Consider the following 25,201-nt stretch of genomic DNA (forward strand, 5'->3'; position numbering starts at 1 on the left):
TTAAATTGAATACCACTATTCTATGCAAAATTAAATATTGATCAACTACCAGTGGCTACAGAGTGCTTCAAGGAATATATAAAATATATAATAAAATATAGGTCATTGTCAAGTTTGTTTTCCTTCATCCCAGAGAGACATAATACTTTTAGAAACTAATCAGAAAGTAGACAGAGGAATAGTACTCTGCTTTTTAACCATTCCTAATAATTTGGTTCCTTCATTTGAAGTTCACAATTAATTGTAATTCAAAATTAATTATGTAGAAAAGGCATATTTCTGTCTCTGGGTAACACATGAACAGTTAATAAAATTATTGTTACACTCAATGACTTTCAAAAATCAGCTATTAATAAAAGTTTTGATAATTTGAATAATGGATTTGATTTTAAATCTAGGTTTTTTTTTTATAGGTCTTTTGTCCAGTGTCCTGCATATAAACATAAATCTCAAGATTTTCATTATTTTAAAAATTGAGCAAGCATAAAATATTAGGAGTCAAACTAAATTTATTTATCTAAAAGAAGTTTTGAAGTCAACATTTCTTCTGAGTAACAGAACTAAGAACCTACTTTTAAACTTTATATTGAATATTAGTAGTTTTGAAGTAGCAAATGAATAACATGTAGTGGAGTTTTGAAAATGTACCGTAGGTAACCAATATTTACAAAAGTGTGAAGCTACAAGGCAGTGCCTCTTTTGTATTCAGGTTACTTTAGGTTATAGAAATTACATTTTCTTAGTATTTTACAATTAGGCCAAAAGATAAGCACTTTCTTTTTTCAAATGTGAGTTGGGAATGTACCAAAAGAGGTCATTTTATTGACTTTCAAAAACAAAAAATGGTTTTTACACATAGAGAGCTTCATAAAAATATACCTTTCAATTTTTTTTAAAAAGTGTAACATTAACTCTTTGGCTTTTGGAAATATATCCATTTTGGAAGTTGATTTTTAAAGAAAGTAATAAACAAGAGATCACAGAATTATAATGGATCTGACTTGCACCTTATCACCAAAATCCACTATACTAATGCAGAGATAAATAAGTGGCCCAATTTTGTTTAAATATCATTAAGCAATTTGTATTTATATCATTAACATTTTGTTAGGACAAAATAACTTCAAATTTCAAAGTTACTTTGAAATAAAGTCATCATAAAGTTTAAAATGCAAATGATGTTTTTAGGAATTATGTAAATACAAAATAAAAGGTCTACAGGGATTACTAAGGAAGACCATTCAGTGTGTGTTAAATTTGTATAAAACTTGTTTCACAGACAGGAAGCTTTCCAAGGAATTCATCTAGGAACATTAGCCTTGAATGCAATTAGCCATCTGGCATATTTTCCAGGTGATTTTAAATAGGTGAAGAGTTTGAGAACAAAAATCTCAAAGGTGATCTTGGATAGTCTTCAGGAAGGATTGTTATGCAATTGTAATTTAATAAGAAACCTACCCAGTTGTGTAATGTCTGATTTGGAAAATTTGGGCCATGTGAATAGAATAGGCTGGCTCAACCAAGGACTCACAGACTCAAGGCCAGCACTGTGGGGGGAATCTCAGCTAAGCATATTGGGAATCACATGTCTATTGCTACAGAGGGTGAAAGGCTTTAGTTTAGCTATAAGATCAAGTAATTATATAATGAACTTCCCATGTAACACACAGTGTAAAACTATGAGGCTCAACACAGTGGAATTATCACAGTCTTCCAAATCTGGGGCCTGTCTGGATACCTGCTTGACTTGTCAAAACAGTTTTACTTTGCATCCCCTTGCTTTAACTCACTTTAGCATTTGAAAAGGCAACAAAATCCTAAAGCTTCTTTGCAAAATGTTTATTTTCTTCGGGTTACCTGGTTAGTTTTTAGTGATTCAAACTAAAGAATGACTACAAAATTGGCAAGGGAAAATGTATTTTTACATATAATTTCAAAAACTCAAGTCCTTAAAACCATTTGAGAAAGCTGTAGAGCTGAGGCACCAGGTAATCCTTGTAATGTCTGTCGATAAAACCTTTTCCACTGTTGTGTACAAACCAGCAAGGAACATCTGTCCCAGATACTATATCAGTTCTGTAGTCTTTCTGTATGCCTCTGCAAAGAAAATGGTATGCAAAGTGAGGGGACAGATCAAGGCGTGGGGTCTTGAAAGAAGAGACAGTGTTTCCCCCACTATTCTTTGTGCCCCTTCTAGTACCTTTCCACCCCATCCCTCACCCCAATTCCTGCTCTCTAGTCTGGGGATTGGTGTTGAAAGGACAGAGAATAAATGGTGTGTCCTTAGATAACTCAAATAACCCTTACAGAGATTAACCAATGTGGATTTTTCCAGAGAAGTAAAGAACTGTAAAGTAGCCCAGAGGGAAAGAAGGCAGGAGTGAAACTCTATAAAGTGTTTGGACCCACATCCCATGTTATGGGAAAAATAAACTTGAGGTGTCTCTTACCTTCTCTTGAGGGGTCAGTGTTTTATTTAAAGGCACTGCCAGCTGATTCTGAGCAAATTCAGTCCTCCATATAGAGGACAAAGAAGTTAATGATTTGAAAAGTTAAATGGGACATTGGCATTAATGAGCCTTAATATTTGTGCAGAGCCCACAGCTACATCAGCTCAATTTCAGTTATGCATCTTGAGGTGCTTCTAGTGGATGAAATTGAGGCTTAACGTTACCTCTTGACATTTGAGTAGAGTAGATGCGCTTTTACCAAGCTCAGATAACTTAATACTATTAATTACGTTTATTGTTATTATTTTTACGTTTATTGTTTTTAACTGGTGCTTCTAGAAAACTGCTGAGTGATGCCCATTGATATTTAAGCCAATACCAGCAGAGTGGTATACTCACCAGTCCACTTTTATTTAGTTCACAAATTTATTTTTGTGTGGATGTAATTATTATTGTAATTTTACCACTTAATTATTATTATTGTAAATTTATGGTTTAATAGTGTGGAAGCCATTGACCTTTGTGTGCAAAAGAGTCATTTCTAATTAAGTTAGCTGCTTTGCAAGAACTCGAAAAAGGCAAAAAAACAGGCTGAAAAAAAAATGTTATCAAATTAGGTATGGGTGAGACAACTATAAAAGATTAGGAAAATTTTAGAAATATATAAGAATTTTCCACTCAATGCATTACAAGTGTCTAAAAGGAAGCAACTTCAAAAGGAGGCAACATGGATATGGTTTGTGTAAGTAAAGCTATATCAAAATGAGTTCAGTAAATATGTACTCAAAAAGAAGGCTCTAGCCTTACATAAATATATACGTTCATTCTCTTGCACTATGGTGAGTAGGTATTTTATGATGCCCTCCTTTGAACAACTTTCTCAATTATCCAACTTATCAGGCTTCTAAAGTGAAGATGAGAAGAGATTCATCTATATTGGTCATGGTATTTTATGACGTACTCCTGTATCTAATCATTTGCATTCAAAGATGGACTAACTGCAGTGTCCTCATGCACACGTTATGCAAGAGTCTATTCTTTAAGAATTGCTTAGTTCAACATAGATAATTCTCAAAACAGCTCTTCTCATTGTTCTATCTTGCTGTGTGAGTGTGTGAGTACCATCCTAATAATAGTCCCTTCCTTACTGTCCTAGATATCTGAGACCTACCTGGTGACAGTCAATTTATGTCCCTTCACTTCCATGCTTGCCTCTGGCTTCTTGGGGTTCTTTCCTGGTCTCTCGTTGAAGATATGGATCTTTGGCTCATGCATGAACTGGCCTAGTGATACAAAATCCAGACATTTACATTTAATCCAAGGTTAAATAAAAAGACACCCTCCTCATTTGATCCAAGGTACAGTTTCCTAAATCAGTTTACCTCCCTCCTGTTAGAAAATATCTGGCATAAAATTTGGAGCTTATCTGTCCTTTCTTTTAACTTTCCCAGTTTGTGACTGTGCAATCTGCTTCTAGGAAAACTTTGTCTGAAGTGGCAAATACTTTTGGCTATGGGGTTGCCAAGCTTTCCAACACCTCACCCTCTCCCCTAACACTGCCACACTAGGTTCTACCTTAGCTCTGCTTCAGGCCACTCATAATTTCCTCAGGTCTAAGCAATACCATCCCAAATTGCTAAAGGCCAAGAGTGGTGCCCATATTTACCAGATGGTGGATAGATATTTTACCTATTAGTCCATGTACATTAGCTGAAAACTTGTTTGTAGGGGGAATGTAGATCCCCAAAAAATCTACGTTGATTGGATGCTTCTTCCAAGCACGATGAAGTAAGACAGAAAAGGACATGTCTTTATTCAGAGTGATCATCAGACTTTTTTCTTTCTTCACGGACACAAGCACCCTAGTGTAAAGTCAAATGGAATGAGATATTTATTTTGGAACAGACTTTTTTAAAAGGTCATTCTTCTCATCCCTGATACGGGTTCTCCATTCCACTAGTTTTCTAGAGCTTTACAATGTAATTTGCTATGAAATGTTATTTTTAGCTCTCATCTCTAAAATTCTGTCAAAACCTATGTTAATCTATAAGCAGCCAATTAACAGATACTGATTAGAAAGTTCCTATGTATAAGAAATAAAATACAAGCATAATATTCCTGAGTAGGCTCTCTGACCAGGATTGGGTTATTGGTTTCAGTTGATGGATTCATTTGCTTATCCAAGACATACTCATAGAGTACTTACTATATGCCAGACAGGAGACTAGTCACTGGGATGCAATGGTGACCAAAAACCGTGGTCACTGCTCACAGGCAGTAAATAAGAAAAGTTTTATCTGACCTCAGTTTCCTCCTATTTAAGATGATGTCTGTAAATTCTATGCTTAAGTATAGATATCGAAGTTATTTACATAGAAATGTCTCAAGGACAGGTCCTTTTATGATACTTGCCTCTGATTAATGACATGAGCTGTGTCAGACCAGGACAAGATGGATGTGCGAGACCCACGGCTCAGGGTGATATTTTCAGTGCTGATTTCTATTTTCATGTCTTCACTTTGGAAATAAAATCCCAGTTTTCCAAAATAGGTGTTTAGTTTTCCATTCTTGGGCTTCTTGGCACCAATGAGCTGACCATTGACCAAAATCCCTGCAGGAAAAAAAGGGGGGATGGGGTGGTTTCCTTTCTTATTTGCCACTTATGGGGGCAGGGTACATATTCAAATTGACAAAACTTGGCAATACGGGGAAGTAACTAGTATTATCTCACTTCAGGATTTAGATGACATGTTTTCCTATATAGACCTCATTTTATAACCAATAAGTTTTATTAGAGTATAAATTAATTACATCAAAGCAAGATCTGCTTCTACATACTCAGTATTTTATAATAGTTAAAAATACTTAGGAATATATTTATAATTCATTTCTCACTAATAGTTGGAGTTTGAAAAATATAGCTCTTCCATTAAGGTGAGGGGGGAAAAAAAGAATTCCAGGTAGTGACAGTGAAGCAGCACAATTGCAAGTTTTTCTAATTCAGATGTAATTTCATTTTATTTTACCTGACTCTGGATCAGAAACCAAGTTGAGGATATTTCCAGGTTCTGAGTCAATATTGAAACAAATGTTCTTTTGGCTTTTGGGTAGGTAAATGATGAAGTGTGGGTCATTTTCAACTGAAAAATATACAAAGGAAATTAAGACAATATAAAAGAAATGCGATTTTGAAACTCATTTTATTCCCAAACATGAATTTAACAAAAATGAATATTTATTATGTTTCTGCTGTGTGTGCTTGGTACTGTTAATAGTCAATAGGAACCCAGGGTCCCCACCGCGTCAGCCCTTCCTCCTAGAGCCTCCATCAGAGTTTTCTTGTTTTATACATATAATGGATACTTATTGTGTACTTATATTCATCCTGTGCTAAACAGTAGAGATAAAAAAGTTGAGTGAGAAGGACATGAGAAACACACTAAATAGACAGATAGATGGAAAGACTAACATAGGAAGATGATAAATTTGTACTTAAGTAGTCATATTAAGTGCAGAAAAATAAAGGAGACAATTTCTTTTGTTGATGCAAGGATTAAGAATCAATTCCAAGAGCAAAGAAAAATCAAGCCACTCCTAGGAGAATACTTCTTTATTCCCTGGACACAATTTTCCTGGCAGGTCCTTCCTGGTCTTTTTGTTTTTCTTTTTTTTTCTCCTCTTTAATCATTCAACTAATATTTGGTGAGAAAAAAAAAACAAAAACCATGAGCAAAATACCATATCAGACTGTTTGATGCAGCTATGAATAAGTCATAGTCTATACCTTTAAGGAAGAAAGAATTTTGTAAAAGAGGCAGATATAACCACTAACACAAGATAGAATGAAGTAAATGGTACATTAATGGCCCAAGAAAATGCTGTGAGAATGGGAATGAAAGGATGATTAATTCCATTAGGGAAAACTGAGTAGGGTCTTGTGAAGGAGTTGGCTTTTGAACTAAGACTGAAGGTAGGAGAAGAGGGGCAGACAGAAGACAAAGAAGGAGGGAGATTCCATTCTGAGTGGCAAATGAGGACAGAAGAAGAAAGGCATGGAAACAGAAATGTCTGCGACATGTTTAGGAAAGTTGGACAACATGGCTGGAGGATGGGTTCTTGAAGAATGTAGAGTAAGATAAGACTAAAAATGTAGATCATAGATACTTTTGGACATTATGCTAAAGACTGGATCTTTATTCTGTTGGTTGACTATTAAAGGTTGCATAGATAGGACATGATTTGACCCTCATTGAGAACAATTACTGGCTGCAGTATAAATAAAATATTGGAAAGTAGACATCAATGATCAGTTAGTAATTAAAGCTGTGACCAGACAAGAAATGCTATATTCAAGAACTAGGATAGTGAATTAGGATTGGCTAGTGAGGGATCATCCAAGAGGCATTTCCATAGCATCCAAAATATCTGGTAAGTAAGAGTACAGGAACAACTTAACGCTGCCAGATTTCTAACCTCAGTAACTGAAGGGATGGAAATGGAAGATTTGATTTGGAGTGAAGGGCAGTGGTTGTGATTTCTGGAATAGAAGTGGAAAAGCCTATCACCCATTGAGAGCTTTCTGTTTTCTAGATATTATAGCAAATCTCTTCGAAAACATTAATTCAATACATTTTGTCAGTATCCTTGAAGAGAGGATGAGTGACTTGTCTGGGTCATATCATAGAGTTAGTAAGTGATAATTTACTAACTGTGGTCGAGCTGATTCAAACCCCAGCTCCTACCCCCAACCACTTTGCTATGCTGCTTGTTTTTGTTCATTATCAGGCGTGTATTTTGGAACTTGAAAGAAAGGATAAAATAATCCAGGGCAGGAACAGTCTTATACTTTTACAAATCCCTACATAGCTCATGCCAGGTAGTCAATAATTGATAATATGTTGAAATTGGGCACATTTTACATCATTAAAATAAAACAAAGGTTCTCAGTCCATTGTTTTTAATAAAAAGATCATTGATTATGATACCCTCTTCCTCTACATAAATGTGGTATTAAAAATATTTTGTTTGAAATAAATTGCTTTCATTAAAAATAATGATTGGTTTTGTTGTTTTAGTTAATTAAAATCCTACTCACCACATCTTCTGATAAACCATAGCTAATCAATACTACTCTGTTAGGCTGATGTAATTCTAGGCAAAATAAGTGAAATATTATATTTCAGTTAGCCTATGTAGCCTTACATTTTGAATAGGTTGAAAATAGCTTGAGTACCCTAATAGCTAACTTTATAGATTCCTGGGATCTGAGGTTTAGGGCATAAGACTAGCCAGTATACACTGAGCTCCTTCTGGGTGCCAGGAACTTAGCTCACCACCGTCCTGTAGGGGAGGCAGTATCATACCATTTTAAAGCTGGGCTAACTGAGACGGAGGCACATCTCAGGGCAGTGTCCAGAGTCATATGAGCAGACTTTGACCCTCCCCAAGGCTGATGTACCCTCAAGCCGTTGTCCCTTATTGCACCCTAAGGCAGAGACTAGGAACTTGAAGCCAGTACTGTATCTTAGTGGAGGGGATATTAGGGAAGTGTGTATGAAGAATATATAAAAAGAAGAAATGAACTTGAGCTCTACATTTTTCAACAAATGCTCCATTTTACAATGTCACCATTTAAGTGGTTTGCTCCCAGGCCTTTGCAGTTGTCTCTTGTTCTTAGCTGCCAGTGTTCCAGTTTGCTAGCTGCCAGAATGCAACACACCAGAGACGGATTGGCTTTTAATAAAAGGGGATTTATTTTGTTAGTTCTTCAGAGGAAAGGCAGCTAACTTTCATCTGAGGTTCTTTCTTATGTGGGAAGGCTCAGGGTAATCTTTGCTGGCATTCTCTCCAGGCCTCTGGATTTCAACAACTTTCCCCGGGGTGATCCCTTTCTGCATCTCCAAAGGTATGGGCTGAGCTGCAAAGGCTGAGATGAGGTATGCTGAGCTGCTTGGGCTGTGCTACGTTGTGCTGTCTCATTTAAGCACCAGCCAATTAAGTCAAACATCATTCATTGCAGCAGGCACACCTCCTAGCCCACTGCAGATGTAATCAGCACCAGATGAGGTCAGCACCAGATGAGGTTCACGCACCATTGACTCATGTCCACAGTAACAGAACTAGGTGCCTTCACCTGGTCAAGTTGACAAATGAATCTAACTACCACACCAGGGTTTGGAAAAGACAGTAAAAAAGGCAATTTTACAAGTGTGGGGATCTCCCACGTGGATTCTCTATGTTTTAAGTGCAGCTTGACATTGCTACTTTTTTGGGGGGCGGGGGGGCATGTACAAGAAATAAAACCTGGGTCTCAAGACAAGCATTCTACCATTGAACCACCCATGCATCCCGAAGTTGCCACTTTAAACTGAAAGTTAAACAGAGTTTCTCATTATGCCAGGGGTGAAGGGATGATGGGACTGGAGAGTGGAGGGAGCTGGTTGTACAGATGATTGTCACCAATAAAAAGGGAAGATGCAAATCTCTCTCAGCCCACACACCATCATTTTAGAGGCAAGTCACAGAGATGCTATGAAGTCACTTTAAGTATCTATTCAAAATCCTTGCTCAGTTTTCTCTGTTATAATACAGTGTTTGAACAATGGTAAGTACACAATCTTCTTGAGAAATTGTTTCCGGGGATTTATTGGTGGAACCATCCATGTTCCAGGCAGTACAGGAAAAGTGAATCTTGCTAGGGAGAACATGAGCTACTTCTAAATTTAAATTTCAAAAACTCAAGTGAAGTTGCTACTGTGAACATTTTTTTTTGGAATGGCAGGCACCAGGAATGAAACCGGGTCTCTGGCATGGCAGGCGAAAAATTCTGCCACTGAGCCACATGAAGCTGCTACTTTGGACCTTCCTGTTGGGAGAGGGTCATGCTCTCCCTTCGTACAAAATGCTCACGTGAAAAGACATTCTCCTCACTTTCTGTTGATGACATCTCTAACCTGTGCGTCCCATTGGAATCACTTGTAGAAAGGGTTTTTTAAAGACTGAGCAAAACTAGGACTTTCATTCACTCTTTTAAAAATGTAGTTACGCTGAGACTTAGCATCAAGGTATTGAGAAAGCCTTCTCGACCAAAAGGGGAAGAGTGAAATGAGACAAAGTGTCAATGGCTGAGAGATTCCAAACAGAGTCGAGAGGTTATCCTGGAGGCTATTCTTATGCAGTAAGTAGATATCATCTTGTTATTCAAGATGTGATGGAGAGACTGGAGGGAACTGCCTGAAAATGTAGAGCTGTGTTCCAGTAGCCATGTTTCTTGAGGATGATTGAATAAGGATATAGCTGTCACAATGTGACTGTGTGATTGTGAAAACCTTGTGTCTGATGCTCCTTTTATCTACCTTGACAACAAACGAGTAGAACATATGGAATAAAAATAAATAATAGGGGGAACAAATGCTAAAATAAAAAAACTGTAGTTACGTAGGAAACAATATCAAGGCATTTTTTAAATCATAGAACTTAGCGCCTCTAATCTTTAATAACATCCAGTTATTGAGTGACTATGATGTGCCAGCACTTTAAAGATAGTTTCATGTTAATCAACAACCTTGCTAGATGAATGTCGTCATACTTATTTTCAATATGAAGGAAATGAAGTGTAGAAACTTCAAGCAATGGGCTTAAGGCCGCACGATGGCACTTTAGAGAGTGTCTTTTCCACCGATAACCCCATGGGCCCTCCCCACACTAGGGGAACTTCTCTTTCATTCCGGAAGTTTCACCCCGCATCGTCAGAAATGGAGTTGCCTTCTCTCAGTGACAGGCAGAGATGCCTATAAAAGTCACCTTGTTTATGAGGACACAGGGATTTTATCAGTGTATGTAAATGCTCCACAGGATTATGGCCTAATTGCCACCTGGGATGTAAAAGTATAACCGAGAAATCAGGATTTAAGGGACGATTTTGATATGAATATTCCCTTTTGCTTTCTGGTATATCGGAATAGACAAGGAAATACCTGAAAATCTCTGAATTGTAATCCAGCTGCCTTGATTTCTGATAACGATTGTAGAGCCCTTATCTTCTGCCCTTGTGACTGTAAAAACCTTGTGACTAACCTTCATCTGTACCTAGGTATCCAAATTTTCAGCATTAGAGTCTTGTAATCACTAAAGAAAGCCCCTAGTGGCTGTTAATGAAAGGTCATGGGTCAGCCGGGAACTGACTCATCTCAAGTTCCGAAGTATCTTGATGACTGAAACTGCACTTAGCCTAAGTGGGCCCACAACATGGGCAGTAGCTTAGACTGTAACCTATGAGTCACCTATACCCCCATGCTGCCATTTTCTTTCATACACTCAGTGACCAAGCATGTAATCAATCTGCGCATGCTCAATCATCAACTCTAATTACATCATCTGGGGCCACTGTGCTCATTATCCCACACCCTGCCCACCTTTTCTCTAATGAAGCTATCAGAATTACTGCAGTTCGGGGAGACAGATTCTGGGCTGCTAGGCTGTCTGCTCTCCTACTACACGCATAGGGATAAACTCTTTCTCTCTTTGATCCCTGGTGTCTCAGAAATCGGTTATTGAACGCACCAGGCAGAAGAATCCAGGGCTTTTGTCTGGTAGCAAATGCAATGGTTAGAGGTGTCTTACCTCTTATTACATGTGGAGGAGGAGTTGCTTCAATCACTGGAGCTGCTTTTAAATGCAGCGGAATCGCTGGTGTTGGTGAAGGATTGACCCAAGATGGAACTGAAGTTGGGGCAACTCTGCTCCCATAATACAGGGCACCTGCGTAGAAAAACCACCCTCCATTAGTTGCCACATTCAACTCCCCAGGAAAATTGCTCCTAATTTCAAGAATCTGTTCTTTGCAGCACTCAAGAGGTTCTCAGCTAAGTGTTCTCCCCCTATTTTGATTCCAGAGTTGTCTCTCTTTTTTACTCTCTCTGGCACCATGCTGCCTGCTCAACGGATCTCTCTGGAGTCTAGAGCCTGAGCTACCTAGGGTCTGGGCCGGGAGGAGGTGCTCACAGAGGTCAGGGAAGGGCCTCGTGCCTGCAGCGCAGGCTGGGAGAGAAGGTCCAGCCTGGGTCCTGGAGAAGGTCTAGATTCCCGAGTCATCTTCCATGTCTGTCACCACTTAAACACCCAACAACAGTTTGAACAATTAGCTTTCCAATGGGGTCCCACTATTGGAGAGAGAAATTTTACATCAAAAAGCGTTCACTTTGCTTCCTGAAATCCTGTCAGTCTCTGTCTTTGAGAAGCATGTGCCAATTTCCAGGGTTTAATTCTCCCTGGATACATTTAACTGTTGAGACTCCAAGCTATAGGAACTGGGACTTCAGAAGTCCGAGTACTGGAATCTAGACCACCTGGCAACTCATGTTAACAAAATTTAAAATTCAGAAAATGGTCCTGTCAGCATATGCAGTGTTTATCTAGAACGTGTCTCAGTAAGATCAGTCACTACAAGAAGGGATACAGACTGGTAAACCAGAGCTCTTCTAAACTGGGAAAGGTGAACCCCTGGCAGTTCCCAGGAGACCTTCCTCAGGACGCAGAGAGCACGGAGAGTTTTAAGTCTATTTCTAGATCCTCAGCTTCTATATATCCTCTTTCCTAAGAAAGTCCTTTTCACAGCAGCCCTTTTCCTATTTTATAAAGGGAAGGCATGCTTTTCCCTTCACTCTCCACCACCATCTATTACCCCAGAAGCAAAGGGTCAATAAGAAATATTGGTATTGTGGAAAAAAAAAAAAGGATAACTCTAATGCCTGGGTAACGAATATTTTGTAAGTCCTATTGTTTGTAATTCTTCGCTTTCAACAAAATTGGAGTAGGGCTTGAATTGTCAGCAGATATATAATCAAAAATAACGTTTGAATGATAGTATTTGAGTTTTGGCATATAACTTGGAAACAGCTCAAATAATTGAGTGATATTGTTGTAACAAAGCTCTTTCCTTTCTTGTCTACTTATCTATGTCAGTAAGGTTTATGAGGACTTATGCCCATAAAAACGAAAAATCAGTGTAGAATTGAGGCTGAATCCTGACTCATTTGATCTATCAATACATGATAAAACGCTCAGCCACATTTGTCTTACTCAGAGATGATTTCCAATAAAATTTTACACCCTATGTATATCAAAATTTGTAATGTATAATGATCAATTGTCTATTAGCAGTAATTTTGACAAAATTTTTTTAACACTCAGAATCTTAAGGTTACAAGAAATTTTTAAATTTAAAATTTAAATGTTTAAACACATCTTTCTTCCAATGGAATGATAGGGTGGCATAATGAATAAAAGGCTTCCAAGTATAAAAATATATTGTTTTGGGATATCATTCTGTGGAGAAAGTGGAATAGAAATACACATTCATCTAGAAAGAAAGCACAATATAAGATCTCTAATAATTAAAATTGAATTTGTTCACATAGTTTTTTGAATGGCTAGTGATGTGTAGCAAATTGAATATTAGATATCACAGGATCTATTTAATGCAGTGACGTTTGATTTTAAAAGGTCAATATTTACAATATGCCAAAAGGTATATTCTTTGCAGCTATTTAAGCATGGTGAAAAATCGTAAATGTTGATTTAGAAATGTGTGAGGGGTGGACACATGGTTTTGCAAAATTCTTTTAGGGGACATATGACCAAAAATGTTTGTTCCAAGACCCCAGCAAAGGAAATTGGCAGGAAGAGCTGGGGCACAAAGGATCAGGAGGTGGGCTGGAGGCTGGAGAGAAGTGGGGGCACTAGGACCTGGACAAGGGGCAAGAGCCCTGCCCTGCATTATTCCTCCACCAGGGGACGCGCTGACCTGAGCAGCAGGAGTAATCTTGCGGAGGGGAGTCTGCCAGCATCCGCTCATCCCCAGCTTGGTTCTCGATCACCATCGCCGTCAGTGGCGTGACGATATGATGTTCCAGAGACATCTGCAGGATCGTCCTTGTAATTTTCCTCTTGGCAGCAGCAGTAAGAGCGAGGCTCCTGTATTCAAGAAATACAAAGTAGAACATCATTAGGTTTGAGGCTCAGTTAAAATTCTAGCACTGCACCACTTATAGGGTTCAGCCAGGACCCTAGAGGGTTATAGGGTAGGAGAGGAAAAAACTAACAGATTTCATGAAGCTTAGCACTTGAACCAGCTATGCAGTCCCCAGGGGCTGCCTTTTATAAATCCTTATTTTATGTCTTCAGTGATGTGACTTTAAATCCATCCTCGTACTTCTGTCAAGGGGTCAGGGATATTTCTCTCTTGCTTCTAAGCTCAGCGCTGTGAGCACTCTGAGTGTTTTACAATCTTACCAACATCATAGCTTTCTTCTGTGAGTTCAGTTAGTTCCTTTTCTTAACTACATAAGATGACTGTGTTCCATCTTCCTGAGAATCTGATCTAATAGGTGGAGTGGGGCTTGGGACTGGGTATTGTTTCTCAAATACCCCTGTAATTCTGATGCAGGTGGTCTAAGAAACATACATTACTCTAGCACTATGGTTCTTCTTTAGGAGAGTTGAAATGCAACTCATCTGAGAAACCAGAAGGGAGCTAGGTAACCTCTGGAGACCCTTTCCTTATGAGATACCATAATCCCCAATTTCTCTTTGGACAGTAAGAGTGAATGCAAAGTCTTCAAGTGTGAATGCAAAATGAACCACCAATGCACATGGATGAGTCTCACGGATATTATATTGAGTGAAAGAGGGCTGAAACGAAAGAAGACAAATTGTACGATTCTGTAAAGTCCAGTAACAGGCAAAACTGATCGATGGTGACAGACATCAGAAGAATGAGGCGAGCTTAGGCTGGGTGGGAAGGAGCACGAGAGGACCCTGGTGGATGATGGACGTGTTCCCTATCTGGATCTGGGAGATGGTGGCATGGGCGATATATAACATACATGAAAATTCATTAAACTGCACAGCTGAGATGAATGCAATCCATACACTTTCCAGGACTCACATCATACCCCAGTAGAAGAGAAAAGAGGGATCCCAACTTCAGCAAAAGTGCTTGGAACCAGTGAAATGAATAATCCAAGTCTCATATCCACTTTCTGGCTTTCTTATTTCAAAACTCTTTTTGTATATTTTCAAGGTAAAATATTCCCTTTGCCAATCTCTGTAGTATGTTCTCTTCTCTCTTACCGCTCAGCTAAAAGTTGGTTGATCGTTAGGTAGGCCCAGAGTTTCTTGGTGAAATCAGGATCTGCATGTTTGTCTCTTGAGAGAAAAGCCTCCAAGTCATCCATTTGGGCCAGGGTTTCCAAGACTAACTCTGTGTTAGCCTAGAAGACAAAGTTCAGATGGAAGACACCAGCGCAGGAGAATGAATCAGTTACCATGTTTTAGTACCTGCTGTGAGTGAATCAGGATATTGTATACTTTAAGGGAATGCAAAACAAATCGTAGACAAGCATCTATTGAGGAAGTAAGCATACCCCCCAGAGCTTGGGATTGGGTTTGAAATGAAAAAAATAAGGATTTACAGAATATTAGGAAAGGTAGCATAAGTGCTCTCATGCCTTTTCTTTCACTTATTGGTTTTTATTCTACATACACGATTCTTGGAATGGATAATATTAGTCTATTAATAAGCAAGATGAACTGTATCTGGGGAATGAGTTAGTATTTTTAGGATAAGCAGTTAAGCAAAAGTACCGAAGTTGCAGTGACAATACTCTGTACTTGATCCAATTTTTCAGGGTCAAATTTTCCTGCCACCACAATCTCTGAGCCTCCAAAATAGTTAGGGAAACTGTTTTGGGTGACATCCTCTATTGACGAATGGGGATAGTTGAACTGAACATTCTGGAGCAATGGAGTAGAGACCTGGTTGTAGAATTTCTACAATTCATAAAAAAATACAAAAAACAGAGAAATCATTATTTTCACATAGCTATGAAGGTCTTACAGCATTTTACTCTGAGTTTCTGCAAATGCTTAGTAGATATCTCTTCATTTTTTCTCACAGGATCTCTGTGGGCAGCTATGGGACAAGGGAAACATTATCAACATCAGCAGATGAAGAAATGAAGGCATAAGAAGTTACAAATTTGTCTAGAACATTACCCTTGACTGAAGAGCCCAGCATTTCGTTTTTCTGTTAAGACTAGCTTAAAAAACTCATAGAAACTCAAAACAGGAAAATCATTTGGGTAGGTATTCCCCAGTTGGAATCTTACCTCTTACACGCCCCCAAGTTTAAATATGGTGCTTGACCCTGTACCATTGAGAGGACATGCTAAGGTATGTTCTCCTACATCTGTTTTTTGTCCATTCAGTTCAAATAAACAAGTAATTCATATCTTTTATATTTAAGGAAATGTGCAGGTCATAGTTTGATCTGACTTACAAATTATACTAATTGGACATCAAAGATGCCAGTGTACTTCAGGGTCCTGAGATGGCCCTGAAGATCTGGGGGACCAATGGCTTAGCTGTACTTGGGAGCCACAAGAACCACTGTCGGTGATTCAGAAGACTGGTTCGGGGGTAGAGAAGTGAACGGCCATGGCCTTACTGCTTCACAGCTCACTGTTAGTGCAGAAATATAAACAGGTAAGGGTACATGAGAAAGGAACTGAACACCCTTTTTTGTTTCTTGCAGCAGAGTATGACTGAAAAGAATGATGAGTTTGAGTTAAATTTCATCACCTTCTTTTAGGTATTAAATATGACTAGTTGGGTGATTTTACGTGAAGGCAATTTTTTAAAAATTTATTCATTAATTTAAAAATAAAGAAACAAAATAAAACAACATATAATCAGAAATTCACAATATCATCACTTAGTTGCATATTCATCATTTCTTAGAACATTTGCATTAATTCAGAAAAAGAAATAAAAAGACAATAGAAAAAGAAATAAAATGAACACATGAAAAAAAAAAAAGATTATATCTAGCATACCCCTTACCCCTGGCTTTCATTGATCACTAGCATTTCAAACCAAATTTGTTTTAGCATTTGTTCCTATTATTATTTATTTTTATTCCATATGTTCTACTCCTTTGTTGACAAGGTAGATAAAAGGAGCATCAGACACAAGGTTTTCACAATCACACAGTCACACTGTGACAGCTATATCATTATTCAATCATCCTCAAGAAACATGGCTACTGGAACACAGCTCTACATTTTCAGGCAGTTCCCTCCAGCCTCTCCATTACATCTTGAATAACAAGATGATATCTACTTGATGCATAAAAATAACCTCCAGGATAACCTCTCGACTCTGTTTGGAATCTCTCAGTCATTGACACTTTGTCTCATTTTGCTCTTTCCCCTTTTGGTCCAGAAGGTTTTCTCAATCCCTTGATGCTAAATCTCAGCTCATTCTAGGGTTTTTCTCAATCCCTTGATGCTGAGTCTCTGTTCATTCCAGGATCTCTGTCCCACGTTGCCAGGAAGGTCCACACCCCTGGGAATCATGTCCCACGTAGGGAAGGGTAGGGTGGTGAGTCTGCTTGTTGTGTTGGCTGGAGAGAGGAGCCACATCTGAGCAACAAAAGAGGCTCTCTTGGGGGTGACTCTTAGGCCTAAATTTTAAGTAGACTTGACCTATCCTTTGCGGGGTTAAGTTTCATATGAACAAACCCCAAGACTGGGGGCTCAGCCTATAGCTTTGGTTGTCCACACTGCTTGTGAGAATACCAAGAATTCAACTTGGAGAAGTTGAATTTCTCCCCGTTCTCACCACTCCCCGAAGGGGGCTTTAAGGCAATTTTTTAAAGGCCAGGAAAAAAAATGTTACCTTCATCTGGGAAGAAGTGTCCTGGTTTCCATAGATCCTTTGAGCAATTCCACGGTTTTCATTGGAGAGTCTCTTCAAAAAGTCATAGTCCACGTCAAAGCCTATCCCCAGGCTGAACAAGGAGATGTTGTCTCGTATGTTTTGCTTGACGTTCTTCTGAATCTTTGACAATTTTAGTTCCCCTAAAGTTGGCAGTAACAGAAGGGAAAGGGATGAAGAAGCAATACTCTAAGGTTTTTGGAAAATCCAGGGAAGGTAGTTCAGCAAAATTTGTCAAAAGTAAAAATGCTCTTACCTTTTGACCTAGTAATTTGAAATCTAAGCATTTTACTTGTGGATACTCTCATACATGTTGAAATGGAGGATGGGTGAAATTGTTGGAAATAGCAACACTTGAGAAGCAATTTGAGCATACCAATAAGAGGAGCCTGTTAAATTATGGTACATTCAAACAGTGAAACACTACGCAGTCATTAAAATGAATGACTATGTAAAACTTTTATACATAACACTTATAACTCTTTATGAAAACTCTTTATGGATAAATGATCTCAAAGGTACAGTTGTAAAGGAAAAAAAATGAAGTGAAGATTGGTGTACACGGGATGCATTTGTATGTGTGTGTGTGTATGTGTAAAGGTGTATATAGAATACAAATATGCATAGAACACCTCTGGAAAGATGTACACAGAACTGGTAATCACTGGCTGCATTCAGGGACAACAAGATAGTTGGGGAACAGGGGTGAGAAACAGATTTTATTTTTACTATCTTTCCTCTTAGTTTGTATGATTTTGTTCTAAAATTCAATTGGAACAGCAACTTTATTTGAAGAAGAAACACTGAACCCACAACTCCTACATAACACCGGCTCATTCTAGCCTCAGTAACAGTCTTCCTGCAATGCCATTTGACACTGTCATCACTGCCTCATTCATCTTTATTCCATTTAACTGTGTATCAGCCATCAAGTTAGACCCAGTCCCTGTCTACATGACTGACTCTACACTATCTAGTATTCACTGATATCTGCCAGCGTAGAGAAACAAAACAAATACCGTTAACTGTCCTTATCAAAATTAGGGAAATGTTAAAGCCATTTTGTGCTTAACTGAAAGAGTGCATCAGAGAAAAGTCACTTCCCCAGTTATAGTGGAAAATTGGGGAGAAATGTGGAGAACAATGGATGAACATGTTCTGTGCACTCCAGAGTTACCTAGGGAGACCCAAGATAAATACTCAGAGAAATCATTATTTTCACATAGCTATGTAGGTCTTAAAGAATTTTACTCTGAGTTTCTGCAAATGCTTAATCTCTTCATTTATCATTTCTCTGACTATAATCAAGCCCCACACACCATCTTCATATATCCTTAAGTTGAGGAAATAATATGCATTTCTCTAGGGCAGATCAGCGAAGCTCCTAACATACTACTGAAATTCCCTAATGTTGTGTAGGCTAAGCTGAGGTATTCAAAAACACTGCTAAAAGATGCCTGAGGGTTGGGTTAATGGGAACAGGTGTGATGAGTGCTGCAGGGTCAGAAGATGCCTTCATTTAGGAAGCATGGGTTTAAAACGTTTTAGATACCCAGGTAACTGCCATTATATTTCCCATGATAAGCAAGTCGCTTTCCCATGAAACAACAATAAATTCATTTGTCACTAAAAAATCAAACTGATACATGCCTACTGTTGGATCTCCATCAGAAACCAAAATGATCAGGGAAACTGAGTTGGGGTCCAACAATCCCAAGTTATTGGCTTCATTCAAAATAAAGATGGCCCGTAGAAGTGCTTCATTGATATTTGTGCCTGTTAAAATAATAAATACCATTGCATGCTTTTTCTTTCCACAAAAACAATCACATCCTACCACCCGGGAAACCCCTGACACTTCGTCAAACATTAGGGACACCCAAATCAATAGGCCAAACTCTTGATCTTGAGGCTTGCTCTTGTGAAGCTACATATATAGTGGAGAAGATTAGCCTACTTATAGATATGCCTAAGAGTTACTCTTGGTGGACCTCTATTGTTGCTCAGATGGGACCTCTTTTTCTTGAAGCCCAACTCTGCAAGTGAAACCATTGCCCTCCCCCCTACATGGGATATGACATCCAGGAGTGAAAGTTTCCCTGACAGCATTGGAAATGACTCCCAGGGATGAACCTTGCCCTGATACCATGGGAGCAACAAAGCCATCATGACCAAAAGGGGGGAAAGAAGTGTAATAAATAAGGTATCAGTAGTTGAAAGAGTTCAAATCGAGTTGAGAGGCTACTCTGGAGGTCACTCTTACACAAGCTTCAGTTAGACATTACTACCTACCATAAGTTGCCAAATCCCAATCAAAACCATTCCACCAATCCTAAAGGACACCTAGGTCAATATATAAGATTCTGTAAAAGTTCCATGCAATGTAAAACCCCAATCAAAACCATTTCTGCCAATCCTAAGCAACACCTAGATTCTACAAAGGTTTCATGCACTAGGGTAACTTTCCAGGAACTTACAGCCTCCATATAGGCCCCTGGAGAAATGCAACCTCATATAGGCCCCTGAAATGCAAGGGAGCCACCCTTTCCAGAATATCAAGTAGTTCCATCTCCCCATCCCATATTATTGATAGCTCCTTTTAACACGAAAAAGTTAGAATAGCCAGAGCCCAAATCCCCCTGAAGAGTGAGAGAAAGATCAAAGGTGATTGTGGAGTTATACAGAGAAGATCAGGTTTAAAAATAGGTAGGAAAAAAAAATGGGTGTGGTTGCTGAATCATTATACTTACATTTCTTTTAGTCTCCAGTATCTTAGAGCAGCTAGAAGTAAAAACTTAAAATTTGTTCTACAACTAATTGTTGCTATGCACTTTGAAATTTATTGTTTTCTTGTATATATGTTATTTTTCACAAAAAAGAAAAAGGATTTAAATACAAAACAAAAAACCTAATCATATCTTGGGTTCAAATTCATCATTCTGTGATTACTCATACATAATTTATTTAGTACCCAAATCACTTGATTGCTTCCTAATTTTTTCTCCAGGCTTCTCAAGTTTCCCCGGTTGGGTAAAATGTTCACTTTGTAGGGAACTGTTCACTTAGAGATGAATTAGTCCTTTCAAATTGCTAGATCTGCCATTTTGATAAGCATTAAATTTATGGTACCTAAATCAGCCTTGCTGATCCTGGGCTGAAGACAATTATATTTTATGCCATGCAAATAATGAAAAAAGCTGAATATCATTTACGGACCCTTTTTCTGAGAAAGGTTGGAATAGTTAAAAATGTGTGTGACCTGGAATATGTGTGGTACGTGCACCACGAACTTACCATTCATCATTTAATAATAAATGTGTGGTTTATGGCAGACCATTGAAAGCTGAACATTGTGGGAGGGTATAAAGCTTCTTTCTGAAGTGAACCAAGATTTGAACCCAGTGAAGTTTATCACTGGGCCTTAGGCCAAACCCCCTCACCTCCATTAGGCTGGATTTTCTCAATATATTTCTTGGCATCTGCAATCTGTGCTTTAGTGGCTGAAACTAAATCATTTCTCCAAGTTCGAACATTGTGGTTGAAGTCAACCAGAGAGAATTGGTCGTCAGCTCTTAGGTCATCCAATATGGTCTTCATTGCTTCCACAGTCTATTTCAAAAGTGAACAAGGAAAAGTCTCATTACATATGCTGTTAAGCCTAGGAGGAAACTAGGGACAACAATAATTCATCCTAGACAACTTCCAAGTATTGACTCAAGCTATAATTCTTCCAGTAAACCTCCTCAGTCAACACAGACCAATGTATTAGATTATACATACACTTTGACTAATCTTGCTGTAGGGCTTATCATCTTTAGGTGCATCTGTGCTGGTTTGAAAGTATTATGCACCCTAGAAAGGCCATGATTTAATCCTGATCCAATCTTGTGGGAACAAATTTCTTTTAATCCTGATTAAAACTTTTGATTAGGTTATCTCCATGGAGATGTGGCATGGCCAATTGTGGGTATGACCTTTTGATTAGATGGAGATGTGACTCTACCCATTCCAGATGAGTCTTGATTAATTTATTGGAATCCTTTAAAAGAGAAAACATTTTGGAGAGAGTCAGAAACGACAAAAGACAGAAACCTCAGAGCCAACAGAAACTTCACAGCAGAGCTGACACAGATGCGGACATGTGGAGAACAGAGACATGGATGTTTGGAGATGCTTGGAGTCCAGCAGACACTGCCATGAGATGTTAAGCAAGCCAGAACCTGGAGAAAGCCAAGGAAAGCCAAGAGATGAAAGCCAGTCCTGGAGAAGTAAAGTGAGGAACCCCCACAGGAACAGAGGCTGAAAGCAACAGAGTCCAGAAGCAAGGGACCAGCAGATTCCAGCCACATGACTTCCCTGCTGACAGAGGTGTTCCTGACCCATCGGCCTTTGTTGAGTGAAGATAACTGCTTGTTGGTGCCTTAATTTAGACATTTTTATAGGCTTAGAACTGTAAACTTGTAACTTATTAAATTTCCCTTTAAAAAAGCCATTCCACTTCTGGTATATCACATTCCGGCTGCTTCCAATCTCACATACTTAATCCTAAGTGGTGTCTGACTAGCAAACATATTTCTCACATCCATCTACTCACCAACTTTCCTAAACTACTATTTCTTATCTTGTCTTTTCAAACCACCAAACACCTTTCTCTCCTCTTCTAGCTCAGCTGATAGACTTGCTTCCTACTTCGCTGAGAAATTGAAGCAATCAGAAGAAAATTTTCAGATTCCCACTGCCATAGAATTCCATCTGGTAGTATTTGGTCTTCTTTCCTTCCTGAAGAAAGAACTAGCAGTGTTTCTAACTGATGCAGCTCCATCCGCTTGTGGACTGGATTACCTTCCCTCTCATCTATTGAAGGAATGATTCTAGTAACTTTGTCTCTCTTACATCTTAAATATCCCTCCTCTGTTGGGCCTTTCCATTAGCATAAAAGCATGTCATTGTTTCTTACCCCTTTAAACACCTTGTTTGAACCCATTTTGCCCTTTCTCTTTGTAGTAAAGTTCCTTGAAAGAATTGTCTAAACACATTGTCTCCAAGCCTTCTCTTGCTATTCTCTCTTAAATCCACTCCAATTAGCATTTTTACCCTGATATGCTTTGAATATTTTAGGGACACAGTCCCTAAAAAAGATATGTTGAAGTCCTAACCCCCAGGACTGGTGAATGTACACTTATTTAGAGACAGACGTAATCAAGTTAAGATGAGGTCATACTGGAATGGGGGGGGACCTAATCCAATATCAGCGGTGTCCTTATAAGAAGAAAGAACACGGGGAGAGTTGTTGCATGAAGATGGAGGCAGAGATTAGAGTTATGCTGCCACAAACCAAGGAATGCCAAGGATTGCTAGCAAACACCCTAAAGTAGAAGAGGCCAAGAAAGATTCTCTCCTAGAAGTTTCAGTAGGAGGATGGCCTTGCAACACTTTGATTTCACACTTCTAACCTTCAGAACAGTGATACAGTAAATTTCTGTTGTTTTAAGCCATCCAGTTTGTGATACTTTGTTATAGCAACTCTAGGAAATTAGGACACTTGTCAAAGTTACCAGTGTCATTGCTAAATCCAGTGGGTTATCCTCCCTTCTCATCAGACTCAAAAACCAGCAGCAGCATTTGAACCAACTGGTCTCATCCTCCTCCTTATCAGAATTGCCTCATTTGTCTTCCAGGGCATCGCACTCTTCTCCATTATCCCTGGTTGCTTTTTCTTAGTCTCCTTGGCTTTTCCTCCTCTCCCCAAATACTTACTATTGAAAACCCTAGGGTTCAATGTTGCTTCTCTTCTTCCTCTATACTTCCTAGTGTTGTCAGTTAGTCTCACTGTTTTGCAGACATCTATATAGTGATGACTCTTCATTATATTTCTCCACCCCAGATTTCACTTTTGAATACCAGGCTTGTACATCTTACAGCCTACTTGGCATATCCATTTGGATATTTAATAGACATCTCAAATTTTAGTCCAAAACTGGATCCCTGATATTCCCACAAAATCTAATTCAGCCCTTCTCTTTTCCAATTCATTGGATGGCTAATTCCATCCTTCCAACTGCTCAAGTTAAAAGCCCTGGAGCATCTTTAAGTCCTCTTTTCTTCCCCTACCTCACAGCTACTCCTTCAGGAAGTTGTGCTTTTGCTCTATCTTCAACACAGATCCAGAATCCAGTCACTTCTTACCACATCCATGACTGCTACCGTCATCCTAAAACATCCTCCAACCCCTCGGCATCTCTTGTATGGATTATTGCAATAGCCTCTTAACTGCCCCCTCCCTTGCTTACACCCTTACCTTCACTGCAGTTCATTCTCAACACAGCACATCTCAACACAGAGATATCCTTTAAAACATACCAATTTACATTATTGCTTCATACAGAATAGAAATAGCTCTCTGTTTCTCTTGAAGGAAAAGCCAAAGTTCTGATAATGTCTTGAAAGAATTTCCTTATCTGCGCCTCCTCTACCGTCTCAAAGCTTATCTTGGATTGCCCTCTTCCATCCTCTGGCCACAACAGGACTTCTGTCTGCCCCTTGAGCATGCCTGGGGCACTTCTGACTCAGAGCCTTTGCACTGGCTGTTCCTGCTGCCTACAATGGCCTCCCCTAGATATCTATACAAGAAGCTCCTAATATTCTAAAGGGTTTCTTCAGAGTTCTTCTCAATGAAACTACCTATTTAAAATGTCATCTCCCCATAACTGATACCCTGGACTTCTATTACCTTCCTCTTTTTACAAATATTTTTTTTTCTACCACCACCATTGAACAGACTTTAATTTACTTGCCTATTTTTTCCCCCTCTGCACCCCCCTGCTTCCCACTAGAATGTAAGTTCCATGTGGGCAGGGATGATTTTTGGTTTTCGTTTTAGTTTTGGTCTGTTTTGTTCATGGATTAACATGAACTAGGTACCTGACACATAGTAAATGCTTAATGAATAATAAGGAAGGAAGGAAGGAAGGAAGGAAGGAAGGAAGGAAGGAAGGAAGGAAGGAAGGAAGGAAGGAAGGGAGTAAATAAACTTGTAGTTCAGCAGTGGTTCTCAGGTGAGGGCAATTCTGGCCTCACAGAAAACACTTGGCAATGTCTGAGGACAATCTTAGCTGGGGGTGGTTGAAGGACAAAGATGCTGCTAAACATCCTATAATGCATAGTACAGTCCCTCCTCCCCCAACAAAGAATTATCCAGCCCAAAATGTCTATTGAGAAACCCTGTACTGGAGCGTAAACATACGTGAGCACAATCCATGTCTTTTAGTTCTTTTGAATTCACTACAGAATAGCAATGAACACTTGTGTGGTCCAAAATAATTACTGAATGAATGAATGAGTTAACTGGCTGTTTGACTGGCTGGCTGGATGGACTGATGAATGTCAAATTAAGACATTTCCTTGTCTGCTCTTAAAAATTCATCTGTACTTTTTAACACTGAACAAGTCTATATGGAACTCGCAACTAAACTCAAAACTTTGAGGAAGACCAAAGAATTGGAAAATATGAAACAGGATAGCCATCCCTGAAGAATTCCAATATAACTGGAAAAGATAGGCATGTAACAATTTAAAAAGTGACTTGTGAACAACACAGAAATATTATGCAGAAGAACAGAAAGAATATGGAGCAAAAGAGTGATTGGAGTAAGACAAGTTTACAGAGAAGAAAAAATTTCAAAGATGTGAGTTTTGAGCTGCTTTTTCAAGGAAATGGTGGATATAGAATAGAAAAAAAAGAGGAGAAAGAAGGGGAAGGAGGGAAGAGGAAAATGAGAAGGAAGGAATTTTAGAAGCGAGGAATGACTGGCAGATTGAGGTATGCAACCTGTTAACAATAATCTTCAGGAAGAGTTCACAGTCTCAGCAACCATATTCGCCAAGCATAGCCCTTAGCGGGCAGGAGGGTTTGAACAATTGCATTACTGGTAGGGGATCAAAGAAGGCAGCAGGTCCCACACACCACAAAATAA

The 25,201-nt window shown here is 38.8% G+C and overlaps 1 protein-coding gene across 1 annotated transcript in view; it reads right to left on the bottom strand.

Annotated features, from left to right (window-relative positions):
• Nucleotides 1–508: 508 nt before the first annotated feature.
• The window catches only part of ITIH2 (inter-alpha-trypsin inhibitor heavy chain 2), a 50,722-nt gene continuing 26,029 nt past the window's right edge, over nucleotides 509–25,201 (bottom strand). Inside the window, exons 10-21 of the mRNA XM_077169459.1 lie at nucleotides 20,669–20,837; nucleotides 18,879–19,004; nucleotides 17,190–17,371; nucleotides 15,096–15,281; nucleotides 14,583–14,722; nucleotides 13,255–13,424; nucleotides 11,073–11,210; nucleotides 5,477–5,590; nucleotides 4,863–5,061; nucleotides 4,140–4,312; nucleotides 3,622–3,733; nucleotides 509–2,097 (exon numbers count right to left, since the gene is read on the bottom strand). Coding sequence (XP_077025574.1) covers nucleotides 1,950–2,097; nucleotides 3,622–3,733; nucleotides 4,140–4,312; nucleotides 4,863–5,061; nucleotides 5,477–5,590; nucleotides 11,073–11,210; nucleotides 13,255–13,424; nucleotides 14,583–14,722; nucleotides 15,096–15,281; nucleotides 17,190–17,371; nucleotides 18,879–19,004; nucleotides 20,669–20,837 — 1,857 coding nt within the window. The 3' untranslated portion in view covers nucleotides 509–1,949. The remainder of the gene's footprint in view (nucleotides 2,098–3,621; nucleotides 3,734–4,139; nucleotides 4,313–4,862; nucleotides 5,062–5,476; nucleotides 5,591–11,072; nucleotides 11,211–13,254; nucleotides 13,425–14,582; nucleotides 14,723–15,095; nucleotides 15,282–17,189; nucleotides 17,372–18,878; nucleotides 19,005–20,668; nucleotides 20,838–25,201) is intronic.

This window comes from Tamandua tetradactyla, chromosome 7, assembly GCF_023851605.1.
Source record: "Tamandua tetradactyla isolate mTamTet1 chromosome 7, mTamTet1.pri, whole genome shotgun sequence".
NCBI classification, from domain to species: domain Eukaryota; kingdom Metazoa; phylum Chordata; class Mammalia; order Pilosa; family Myrmecophagidae; genus Tamandua; species Tamandua tetradactyla.